Genomic DNA, 12,624 nt, shown 5'->3' with positions numbered 1-12,624 from the left:
ACCGACAACAAGCAACACCCATTGCCAACTGTGTAGGTAGCCCTCAGGCATTTAGGCTTCTATTAAAATATGGTCATCTGGTTGGTTTTCTTGCTAAAGTTGGACTTGTTGTTTGTTATGCATATGAGAAACCATCAACGCAGCTATAAGATAGTTGCTGATCTCGATGATAGGGCAATTGAACGTTTTGTATAGGGATATTATGTGTTTATAAAATGCACAAAAAACAGCGTGTGATCTAAATTTAAAGCCTATCATAGTGTCTTGCTAAAGCCTAAAACAGACATTTATTTCTTCCATAGCTGCTAAGAAACTGTAAAGTAACTGTTAAATGTACAGCTGTTGACTTACATTGCCATTAACATACATACATGCCTAAGCTGTTTACATGGCAGTAAATGACAAGACTTGCTAACATAGTACTGTTACTTAACATTTCTTTAACATAACATATCATTCTCTCTAAAGTGAGCATATAAGCGTATTTATATGGTGTCTGTTTTATAGCCAAATAATTTAATTCTAGTTCTCAACTGTTACAGAAAGACTTCACCGACGACTGTGTATTCAACGAGAATGTGGAGCTGCATAATTACAACACATATTCCTCCACATACAACTCGAATTCGAGGCGAAAATTCTATTTGGCGCTTAATCGTTATGGTGCGCCGCGTCGTACGCAAATTCCGGCCACCAGGACATTGGGCAAGCTGTCCACGTACACGAATGCGATCACCGAGACGGTGCCGCAGGAGCGCGTCGAGCAGCTGATAGCCAAGAATTTTGGGGCCAATCGCGTCCAGCATGGCGTGCGCCAACTCTGTGATACCGGCAAGCCGCTGATAGAGCTCATCGACGCGGCACACTTCACGCCGCGACCCAAGTGCAGCAGCAGCAGTGGCAGTAGCAGCAGCAGTAGCAGCAGCAGCAGTAGTAGCAGTAGTGTTCCTGAGCCTGAGTTCAGGTCCAGCAGCCTGCATAGTATTAGTAACAATAGTCAAAGCGACAACGGCCATATTAGCAGTAGCATTAACAGTAACACTAGCACTAGCAGTAATATTAGCAGTAGCATTAACGGTAGCAATAGCAGTAAAATGAACCGGCCCAAGAAGAAAAAAAACCAGCGCAAGTGCCGACCAAATGATGAAAATTGCCTGAAGCGGGTCGCGGCCGCCGGTGCGGGTGCGGGTGCTTTGCGCAAACGCGGCCCCAAGGGTCAAGGCGGCAAGAAGTCGCCTGGGGCGGCAACAGGCAAGCGCACACACGCAGCAACAGGCGCCAACAAGGGCACACAGCAAAAGCCCCGGGCCCAGGGCAACGCGGGTGGCAAAAAAAAGCACCCCAAAGGCGCCAAGGCGCGGCCCAATGCGGGCGGCAAAAAGCAGCAAAGAGGCAACGCAGGAAAACGCCTTGTTACAAAGAGGTTGCAGCGCTTGCTAGAGCTGAGCAGCACGACAACAACAACAACAGCGGCAACAACAACGAGCAGCAGTAGCAGCAGAATGGCCAGCAGCCTCGCAACGCCGAGTGACAGCTGGGAGAGCAGCTCGCCCCTGCCGGCGCTGGCGCTCAGCGAGACCAGCGATCGGGTCGAGCGCAATGTGCGCATGCCCCCAGCCAGCGCTGAGGAGGACCTCGACGAGGAGGAGCACGACAACGAGCCAGAGACGGACTCGGAGGAGGAGAGCAGCGACGAGGATGCACGTAGCTCCGCTGGAGACGATTCGCTCTACTACGATCAACTTGATTTGTGAGTTTGCCTAAAAACAAATTATAAAATTTATATAAACAAAAAACAAAAATCTATCTTAACTTTTCAAATTTTCGACTTTTTCAAAATTAAAAAAAAAAAAAAATAAACAAAATTTTTAACTTATCAAATTTGTTTTGGCATACTATTTTTTTTATCTAATTGGCATTAATTTTTGACCTTACATTTCTCACATTTTGTACCGTTACGAAATTATTTTCACATCTAATTTATTTTTGGTTGTTGTTTGTTTTTTTTTTTAACATTAATATCTAATATTTTCTTCTATTTTCCAAATTTCTACTACTCGTTTAAATTGGTATTTAATAATATTTTGATATAATTTGTGGTATTTTGAAACGTACAAAGTGTGGAAATTTGTTTAATTGATAATAATTTTGATTTATTTTGAAGGCATTTAAATGGAATTGCAAAGAAAACATAATTATTGGGATTGTATGTAAACCCAGTATATGATTAAGAAATCGAGCAGGATCCTGTAAAAAGTTTGGCTTGAGTATGCAATATTGTAATTTGCAAGTTTTCAAGCATACAAACGCACTCACACACACACACACACATACACACACACACGCCAACAAACGAATTACACTGCACAACACATGCATACACCACATCACTTCTACACTTCTGTATGTACATCATATATATGACATCATAAACCCAACGACTGTGGTTCAAAGAAGTATTTTTGATGCAGCTCACAAAATGATATCGGTAGCTATCGATATATTTTGCGTGCATGCCTAAACAATGGAAACTATCAAGAAACAGAAGAATATCAACATAAATAAATGTATTACAAACGGAGTCTCGAGTATTTTTTTTTGTTTTTGGTTTTTATTTTAAGAACTTTTCCGTTGGCACCGAACCATCATGCAAATGTATAAAACAAATATCAAATAGCACGCTCATATTATATTTTATTATAAATATTTTTTACTAGCCAAATATATTTAGTCATGCATTATTTTATTTATACTACTTTCGAAATACTTGAGTCTCTGATAAAAAACTATTCAACAGATAACATGAATAATACTCAAAAATACGACCACTCAAAACCTAAAAAAGCTCAACCGTCTTGCAAACTTGCAAAAGCAAAATATGTATTCCTTATAAAAAATAATATTATAATATATGCCTTGTAATATATGATATATTATAATATTATATAATAACAACAAGAGTCTATTTGTATGTGTAAAATGTGACAATTCGAATAGTTCGCATGCGAAATTTGTTTTGTAAATAGTTTTACGATTATGATGCGTCAGTTGATTATGATTACCTATACCTACTACATGTGCATATATATATATATATATATATATATATAAACATATATATTCAATTTTATGTGGTATTGTCGAATTCGAACCTCGCTGCCTCTCAGTGCGTAGTGTAAGCCATGTAAACCATTCTTAAGTGCGGCAACAACGAAAATTAATATAATCCCAAAAGCCATAAACGAAACATTGAAGCCAACGACAAAAGAAAAACAAACAAAAAAAAAAGAGCTCACAAATCAATGAATTGTATTTTAATTAATAGTTTAGACTAACCTGTAATTATTTTATTTATTTGCTACGAATACGATAAATGTGCGTAAAATTAAATGATATACATTTAATTTACAAATAATATACTTCTTAGGTTATTAATTTATTATATTTTACTTTACAAAAAAAAAGGAACAACATTTATTTATACATTTTAACTATTAAGCTTTATCTTAAAACTGTAGACTAACAAATTTTTTAGTTATACATAAATTTACGCATTAAAAATTCTACAATTACTGCGCTGCAGCGCAACGAAAACAGCATGAAAAACAAAATATTACAACTAAAAAATAAACAAAAATAAAATTAAAATTATACAAAAATTAATATGAACAATTTGTTTTTGCAACTAAGTGGAAACGAGCATTAATAAAAAAAAAATAAACAGAAAATAATATTTTAATGGTAAGCGTGGCGTAGTTAGTTAAAAATTAGTTAAAACGTGATATAACATATTTTAGTTGGGTTTAGCATTGTTTACTTGCATGGTTTTTCAAAATTATTAAATATTTAATTCATTTTGGCATTTTGCACGTAACAAACACACAAAAATGAAATGCAAACTACAAAATTCCACAATAATATTTGACTTTTGGCATGCAATTCATTTTTATGCCCAAAAAAAAAAAAACAAACAAATTTCTAAATTTCCCCATCCCCAAAATCTTATTTAATACATTTTCTATGCACTTACAGCCTCCAATTGTTGTTCCTACAGCTGCTGCTGATTATGCTCTGGCTACAGCCGAGTACCGCCCTCTGAGTTGGTTAACTGGGAATATACAAGTATCTAGACGTACCACCGAAACGCACAAGCTATAGTTCCTGATCTAATTTATAGGCCTAAGTTTCTATTCAAAATTGTATACATAAATATATATATACGTACTATAAAACCTAAAGTATAGTTGTTAGATATAGGCACTTTTTGTTTAGCTTAAACACAATTTCTATTATTTAAGACTGAAGACTATGAAATTATAAGAGAGAAAATGGATAATCAAATTGCATGAAATAAATTATACTATGCTTAAAACATTCTAAAAATATTAATGAACGTTTAATTTTATCCATCATTTTTTCATTGGGTTAATCTCTTAAACGATCTATAGATGTTTCGTGCCCGAGCCACTTAGTTTGCTAAAAATTTATGCGTTTAGCTGCTTATTTTTTTGGACCAGTAAAACTCTCGGCTCCCGCCTCCAAGGCGGGACGTTCAGTTTTTTTTTCTATAAACAAGCAGCGGGCGGTGGGCAAACTGTTTGTTGTTTTAATTGAACTTCACTAGATGCAGCAGTTTTTTCTCTAACTATATTTTAGGCACTATTTGTTGGTTTTCATGGGCCATCTTTATGTGATTTATTTGGCATGGAATACCAAGCAATTTGTCTGGCAGTACGAGCAACTGGCAGCCAAGTATTATCAGCAACTGCGAGAGAGATAGATACAGCAGACACTATCGCTGTTAAGTAATCTCTCATTCTCTCTCATTCTTTCTCTGTCAGACGATTGTCAAAGACCTTTTGCCGTAATAGCCAGACGCTAGCACGTGTGGCAACAGGCAAGATCATGTGGTGTGCGAGCAGCTGGTGCAATTGCTATTGCGAAAAATAACGCATACGTAGCGTGTGCTATAATTGAATAAATAATGGTGAGAACAATTACGATTTGAGCTCAAATTACGACAAACATAATATACAGTGGGCGACAAATGCCTAACGAACGCCCCCTAGCACAAAATGTCAAGTGCGGAGACTCTGCACCCACCGTCATAGACCCAGACCCAGTTCCATACATACATATGTGAGACAAGTCACGTAGGCCTTGAAATGGCGAAATTGTGACGACAACTGCTGCTGTTGCCGATTGCTCAGGTTCCCACATTCACATTCATTCATTCAACGCTGCTGAAATATTCGCATGAATAGACGAAACACGAGGCAATTGGCAAACGGAGCAGCCATCACACAAAGCTCTGCAGCACTTGGCAACAGAACAGACTTTGCGGGAGCTGAACGCGAATCGTGAGCTCTGACGTGTCACGAATCCGCAGGACCTCTAAACAATAGTTAAGTGTTGGAAAACAGGATTTGTTGTCGGATAATTTTGTATCTGATTGATTTGACTAAACATAGCCGAAAACGAATTAAACAAAAACTTACTCGATCGTGTTCACGTTGGCTACTATAACAAGAAATAATGCAACATCCCACAAAACAAAACTACTTGGCCTAAATGTGACGTAGCAAAACATTGTTAGAGAGGCACCAAAAAAAAAGCCTTAAAAATTATAAAAACGAATTTAATTTTCCAATTATATCCACTAACTTCGTTATATATATATAAACGTTTCTTAGTGCATTAACTTTCAATAAATTGTTTTAAAAAAATATATATAGATATTCAAAGCAAATGTTTACTTAATAACAAAAACATTTGCTTTGAAAGCGCGTTCGCAAATTATTTTTCGTGCACATCGTGTCTGTGTTTACTATGCCGTGCCGCTGCCATCTTTAAATTTGCAGACGCGAAAAAAAAAAACATAAATCAGCATAAAGCATAAAGTTCGGTGACGTCGCAGTCGACGTCGCTCGGCACGCGCACTTCCACAAATTTGTGAAAAAAGAGAAGAAAAGAAAAACAAAAAATTTGCCACTGCTTATCAGGCAATTCTGATGATCACAATGACACGGCGAAGGTGCCGGCGTTTCCTTTCTCCACCGCTCTCGCTCTCTCTCCCCCTCTCACACTCTCTGTTCCGCTGCCACTGAATGCGCATTGTGCTGATAGTAAGCAATCTTGGATGTCGCTGATTAGAGGCCAATGGAAGTTCAAAAAAGAATCCGCCGGCTGTTTGGCTTTCACTTGTGCGTCGTCAGCTGATCGAGCCCCGTTGTATATTTTGTCTAATTGGAATATTGTTTAAGAAACGGAAGAAGACTTGGTATTCCCTTTTTGTGAAGGTTATCAGGGGTTATTTTGAAACAGTTTTTATGTGGCATTTTTTGCAATTGCTCTAGGTCGCGTTTCCCTTGCATTTGTATAGATAATTAATAGATTTTCGATAAGATAACTAATGCACACCCATATATTTATAGATATCGATTCGCTTAATGAAGTGGGGAATAGAATCAAGTAAATAATTTGCTATTAGAAATATACAAATTTATTTAATTATATTTTCTGAGTATTATTTAAATACGCTTAAAGTTTTACTCACTATTTTATTACCAAGCTTTCCCCCCATTTTTATAGACAACCCGCTTTGTTATATAATATACGAAAATTGGACTTCAGAGCAAGAAAACATTCATAAATTTACCATTTGAGATATTTGTTGAACAAAAAGATGTAGAAAATGGATTTTTTTAAAATTATTATTTGTCACTTTATTATCAGAAAAGTAATAATAATTTATAAATATTCGCACATTTTTTTTTACATTAGGGTATTCAAGTTTCGGTTTTTACGATATTGACTTAGTCGCTTGGGTTTATGTCTACGTCTGCAATCGATTGTTTATTTTATTTTCTACAGCTTTATGGTTATTCGAGTATATCAGTTTTGATTTTCAGTTTATGCATGGCTGTTACTCTGTCTACGTGACGTAAAGAGAATACACCGTTTTGACTGAATCACACGCAACAGGTAATGCCCCCGGCTGCAGCAGCAGCAACAGCTGAACTTCAATTATTTAATGGCAATGTCAATGCCATTAATAGAAGGCGAATCTAATGGGGAGTCCACATGGTAGATAGCACGTTTAGACATTAGACCTGTGGAAACTGGTCACAGGCCGGATATCGGTACTTGAAATCTTTCATTGACCTGATTTCATTTGACTGAAGGGGGCATCTATCAAACTTTCGATTTTCCGCATTTCTTAAATGCTTGTTAAACAGATAGATGAAAATAAGCTATTTGAAATATTCGGGCATTTTAGATAGTTATGCTATCTTTGCTTACAAATTGTTTATTCAATAAATTTAAATAAAAGATTACTTTTGAAAAACTTGATAATTTCTTTTTTTCTGTTTGCTTGGAAATTCTTCGACTACAATTCGTTATACATTTACTTTTCCGCTTAAGTTAATATTTTGACATTTACGCAAGAAGTGTTGTAAAATATTATGAAAAGTGTTGAAAATTGACAGAATTCCAGTTAAATTCAATTAGATTTTAATCAACGCAACATGACGGAAATGTCAGCATTTTTCACGATATTCGTTTGGCTGCCCCCTCCATAGGTTGTCTTTCTAGTTCATGGCCTGCATTTGCGTGAATATGATGAATATGCTTAATTGGATTAGCGTCGGCGACTTCTGCCCTGGCTTCTTTTACTCTTCCTGCTCGGAGCAATGGGTGTACAGCCGGGAAACAAGCAAAAGCTAAAGCTGAAACCCGATTGCATAACATGCCAGTTCGGGTTTTGGGTGAGAAGCGTGTGAAAGTCGCCATTTAGAAGCATTTAAATTGAGTTGAGCTGTAGCCAGCATAATTTCTAAACCAAATAATTGGAAAGTGCTGGGACAAAAATATCAGAGCATCTTAATGGCTTGTCAATCCAAAATGGAGTAAATATAAAGGGATTAAAAATATATAAACATGACAAAAAAAGAGAATCCCTTGGAGATGCGGGGCATCGATCCCCGTACCTCTCACATGCTAAGCGAGCGCTCTACCATCTGAGCTACATCCCCTTGTATATACACTGCAGTTGAGTTGCTACTTAACAGCTTTTCCACTATTAAAGACGGTTCAAAATAACATAAATAATCGGGCCCTTGATAAATTCCGCCAAAAGCTCTTGTATCTAAAGCTTTAAGCTTTCAATAGATATTTTGCATTTTAAATAAAATATAATTTTCTTAACGAAAAAAAGTTTATTATACACTTTTTGTTTAATATTAAAAAACATTTTTTTTTATCAAAAATTATTTATCTAAAGTTTAAAAAAGAATTGTTCCCGCCCGGGTTCGAACCGGGGACCTTGTGCGTGTGAAGCACACGTGATAACCACTACACTACGGAAACCTGTATGGGAAGCACAACCAAACGATGTTGAGTTTACGAATGCAAGCAAAATGATTAAGTAAATCCTCTTGATTACATTAGAAAAATTTTATAAGCCCCGCAAAATAAACACATACATTTAAAGGAAAACGTGTTTCTGGGCTTCGTAAGAGTACTGCAATTTTAAATATAGCTATGTCTATAAGACAGAACTTTATATTGGAAATTTGAATGCCAAATCTGTCAATAAAGCCCATTCAATTTTAAAGTGTACCTTCTACCACCAATTCAACACCAATTTAATAGAACATTCCGTTTCCGCTATGGGTGGCATGCGTTGAGTGCACTGCCCAATAAACGACGCTGGGGTTAATAAATGGAAACCATAAAAGTGTCAGGATTGGAAGTCATGCAGGGGCTGACATTGGCGGCTCGTTAAACAGTTGAAATTGGTGCGTGTGTGCCGAGGGTTGTCTGTTTATAAATATAATACACACCTAAATGATCGTAAAACGAGGCTCATTAAAAGGGAATAAAACTACCAAAAGGTGCATGCATGGGAGTTGGCACATAAATATGTACATTTACACGTGTTGATATTGACGTTGCTTGCGTGTAAGCTGGCCCAAACACGCATGAACTTGATTTCAAGGAAAATAATTACACATGTAAGCACCTAAATATAACTCAAAAATTGCGTGCAAAAATGATTATAAAAAAATTAAGACTTGTTCCCGCCCGGGTTCGAACCGGGGACCTTGTGCGTGTGAAGCACACGTGATAACCGCTACACTACGGAAACACTTGAAGACATTGCCACCTAAAACTTAACTCGTAAGTTGCCGTCGCGATAGGGAAAAACGATTCACTTTTTCCTGCCAGCAATTAATCAGCGTTTAATTTGCATATTTTCCAAATAGGAAAATTAATGACAGCGCTAATAGACGTGAGCTTTATTTATGGGCATTGCGATAAGCAGAGGAGTAAAAGTGTTTGCCTTGCCGAGCGAGACAGGCCGGCAGCTAAGACCATGCTATTAGATTTAGGTATTTGTATATTATTTCTTAAGGTCTTTGAACTTGCTAGTAAAAGCAGTCTTCAAAATGCATTTATATACATACACATATAGTGCATGTGTGTGTACTTACATACATGCGCATGAGTGTGTGTGTCATGCGTGCGCAACAAGTGAATTTGAGATTTTGGTATAAATTAGCCGGCATGCTGAATATTTATATTCACTCTTAAAAATCGAACACTTCACAGTTTGCCTGTGCAGCAAACGCTCTTTTATAAACACTTGTTTCATTGTTATTTACAATTGCATTTACAATTTACACTGTGACTGCGCGATGCCATTTGACTTTGACGTGTCACTGAAGAAAAATAAAAAAAAAAAAACAATGTGCACCGCTACCCGCCAAAAGTGCAAAGCAAAAGCGGGAAGAATAATTACCGTTTTGTGTCATCAATATATCGATTATCGTAGCAAAATTGGTACTTTTAGTAATTGATGCTACATTGTTATTTTAGTTTATTCATAAATGCCAATTCATTTTATCAATAAGTTTATTATTGTTTTTAATGTTCTTTATATTTTATATATAAGTTAATGGCGTGTTAAAGACTGCAAACGCACATATGTATCTAATTGCATTGGTACATTTTATTAATTGCTGGGACATTTTAATTTTGGCAAGTGGCAACCGCAGTGCTGCCAGCGTTGCCAGCTGGTATGTTGTTGCGTTGTCTATGTTCGCGCGCGTCTTTTGTGAAATAGTTGTAGTTTATAATCTAAATGTGTTTTAAAAAGTGTGTTTTAATAAATATTGATTAGTTTGTTGCATTGCCAAACGCTCTTGTTGATAGCCGCCGCTGGCTTATCAATGCGACGACGCACAAGCCCACACAAAATTCAAGGGCACAAAGCCGCCTACGGCCCAAAAAGGAAGGCAACTATCAGAGGCTCCCTTCCGCGATGTGTCCAGCGAGGCTTAAAATAAACAATTGGCAATTAGTTAGGGCCAAAAACTCTTGCAAATTCAGGTGGCCCACTGATAAGCCATAAGTGTGTGTGCGTGTGCGTGTCTGTGCATGGACACCCGCAAGCCAAACGGGCTGCAGCCATGCCCATGGCCGATACAAGTGACAAGTGAACATGGAAAACTAATTTATGTGTGTGGGGCGCATGGGAATAGGTTGTTGCAGCCAAACTGGTAAGCAGCCTAATATATCTTCTATAAATACATATAGACATATGTATTTATGTATATACACATATGTCGGTTATATATGTAAAGAATCGGTTATGCCAATGTCTCTCAATGAAAGTTACAGCGACATTTGCGGAGACCTTGACCGCATCGCAACGGTAATATGAAACCGCTAAGAAAAATGGTACTTTATAACAGGCCAAAAGTGATTGCAGCTATGCTAACAACATTTTGCTCTTAACAAGTTTTTAAATACCCTTTAAGAGGGTAATCTAATTTATTCACGCAATGTGCAACGTGCATTCTTTTAATCAGCTTGAAAGGACAGGCCGTGTCCGTCTTCCAGGTTTCACGTAGCTGCGACTTTTTGCAGCAGGCGCTGTATACCTCAAGGCCGACCGGATCGGACTACTATATCATTTATCTGCTAAAGCAAATATCAGTCGAGCATTTAGTTTTAGTGCGCAAGATATATCAGTTGAACTCGGCAAATAGGAGCTTTACTTGCCTCCTAGTGTATAGGAAAAGTCGTATCACGATCGGATTGCTATATTGTGTAGCTGTCTTTATACAAAAATCGGCTTAATTTTTCAAAATATCTTGAGCAATTTGTTTATTTCGTCTTACAGTCGGGCGAGAATAAGGTTTTCCTATAAAAATATTAATTAATTACCTATCTGCAAGGGTATTAAATATTCGTTAAACCAAAATTGACTGGGCTTATTTTTTTTCTTAATCTGGCCTGCGGCTCTGGGGACGTGTTAAGGAACTGCTGTCTATCGCAGCATCTGCGATATGAGCAACAAGTTGGCCGGTTTCATCTTGGCCCTGGCCAGCAGGCATAAGCCATATCACTTGTTGCTCTTGCTTATTACTGACCAAGTTATGCTACAGCAATGTGTCATGTTAGCCCGTTGGCGACTGCAGCTTGGCAATATGTTGGCTGCCCCTCGCCACAATTTTCACACCTCCCACAACGGGGGGCTGTGGCGCAAAGGGGCAGACTGACTACAGCCGCTGCAGGCGCCAGGCGAACCAAAACAGCTGGCTAGCCTGCCAGTTGGCCACATCAGCCTTCACATTGATCTTAGCTACGGTGAGCTTTCTCACTTTTGTGCGCCATACCCATTGAAAATGGGCAAATGGGGTATATTGCAGTTGTGCAAATGGTTTTTCAACTTTCTGTGTAGTAGTGTAGTAATTTATATCTAGGCTTGGAGCAGACAAATTTTGCGTTTTAAAAAATAGCAACTAGGTTTTTTAACATCGATAAATATCGTTTCTCAGCCTTCTGTTTTTGAGTATTTTTCAGCTTTATATATCCAATTATGCATTAAAGTTATTGCATAAGCAGAAAATTGTATTTATTTTAAAAATAACTAATTTGTTCTTCAAAAATATAAATATCGTTTTGCAAACTTCTTTTGTTGAAGAACTTTGAAGGTTCTTGTATTGAATCACTAACCGAACAACATGCGAGGGAATAAAAAATATACAGCGATGCCCGTCTATCGCTAAACTTATATGTATTGCTTACTCTCTTGCTCCCTGAGCGCGCGAGCGTGTCGCGAAACGAAGGCGACTTTGGACCAGCCGCACAGAAAACGAGAGGCCCCATTGCCGTCCTCTTATTGTAAAGTCTATATGTTATTTGGTTTGTGATTGAATACATAGTTTTATTACATTTTAAGTTTGGATTGTGTTTCCCAAAAATCAACGAATCTCTCGCTCTAAAGTACATTAAAATATTTATCGTTTTTTTGGAAATGTTGGTACCGGGTATCTTCCGGTCGTGCATTCTGCGCCTGGAGGCCTCTTGTTCTCTTTGCGCTTGTCTTTGTCCAGCCACGGCTAGCATCTTCATCTTTATTAATCGCTACATTTATTTGATTATCTTACCCGGAGACGGCTCCTTGGCTGGGGAGTTGACTACTCGATGAGATTTATGCCTTGGCCGTGTTATTTACGCGCTAATCATGCAACACTTTTCATTTTGACACGTTCGGGCGGCTCTCATAAAAGCACCGCCAGCGGTAATTATGTAAATTTTCAGTTGCTGTCG

The 12,624-nt window shown here is 37.6% G+C and overlaps 1 protein-coding gene and 3 non-coding genes across 6 annotated transcripts in view; 1 reads left to right on the top strand and 3 right to left on the bottom strand.

Annotated features, from left to right (window-relative positions):
* Nucleotides 1–4,352, top strand: part of bnl (fibroblast growth factor branchless) — a 60,184-nt gene extending 55,832 nt beyond the window's left edge. For 2 of the 3 annotated variants that reach the window (XM_015170330.3, XM_002056476.4), the window contains exons 4-5: nucleotides 543–1,750; nucleotides 4,033–4,348. In XM_015170330.3, the coding sequence (XP_015025816.1) occupies nucleotides 543–1,750; nucleotides 4,033–4,099 (1,275 nt within the window). In that variant the 3' untranslated portion in view covers nucleotides 4,100–4,348. Of the gene's footprint in view, nucleotides 1–526; nucleotides 1,751–4,032 lie in introns of all 3 variants that reach the window. The other variant, XM_032433623.2, reaches the window with a different exon arrangement.
* Nucleotides 4,353–7,963: 3,611 nt separating this feature from the next.
* On the bottom strand, nucleotides 7,964–8,036 carry TRNAA-AGC (transfer RNA alanine (anticodon AGC)). The gene has a single exon. It is a non-coding gene; the product is annotated as a tRNA-Ala (tRNA).
* A 261-nt stretch (nucleotides 8,037–8,297) lies between these two features.
* Nucleotides 8,298–8,370, bottom strand: TRNAV-CAC (transfer RNA valine (anticodon CAC)). Its single transcript has one exon. It is a non-coding gene; the product is annotated as a tRNA-Val (tRNA).
* A 708-nt stretch (nucleotides 8,371–9,078) lies between these two features.
* TRNAV-CAC (transfer RNA valine (anticodon CAC)) lies at nucleotides 9,079–9,151 on the bottom strand. Its single transcript has one exon. It is a non-coding gene; the product is annotated as a tRNA-Val (tRNA).
* Nucleotides 9,152–12,624: the final 3,473 nt, after the last annotated feature.

This window comes from Drosophila virilis, chromosome 2 (assembly GCF_030788295.1).
Source record: "Drosophila virilis strain 15010-1051.87 chromosome 2, Dvir_AGI_RSII-ME, whole genome shotgun sequence".
Taxonomy (NCBI): Eukaryota; Metazoa; Arthropoda; class Insecta; order Diptera; family Drosophilidae; genus Drosophila; species Drosophila virilis.
Note: the sequence above shows the minus strand (reverse complement) of the source record. Positions and strands in the feature narration are given on the sequence as shown.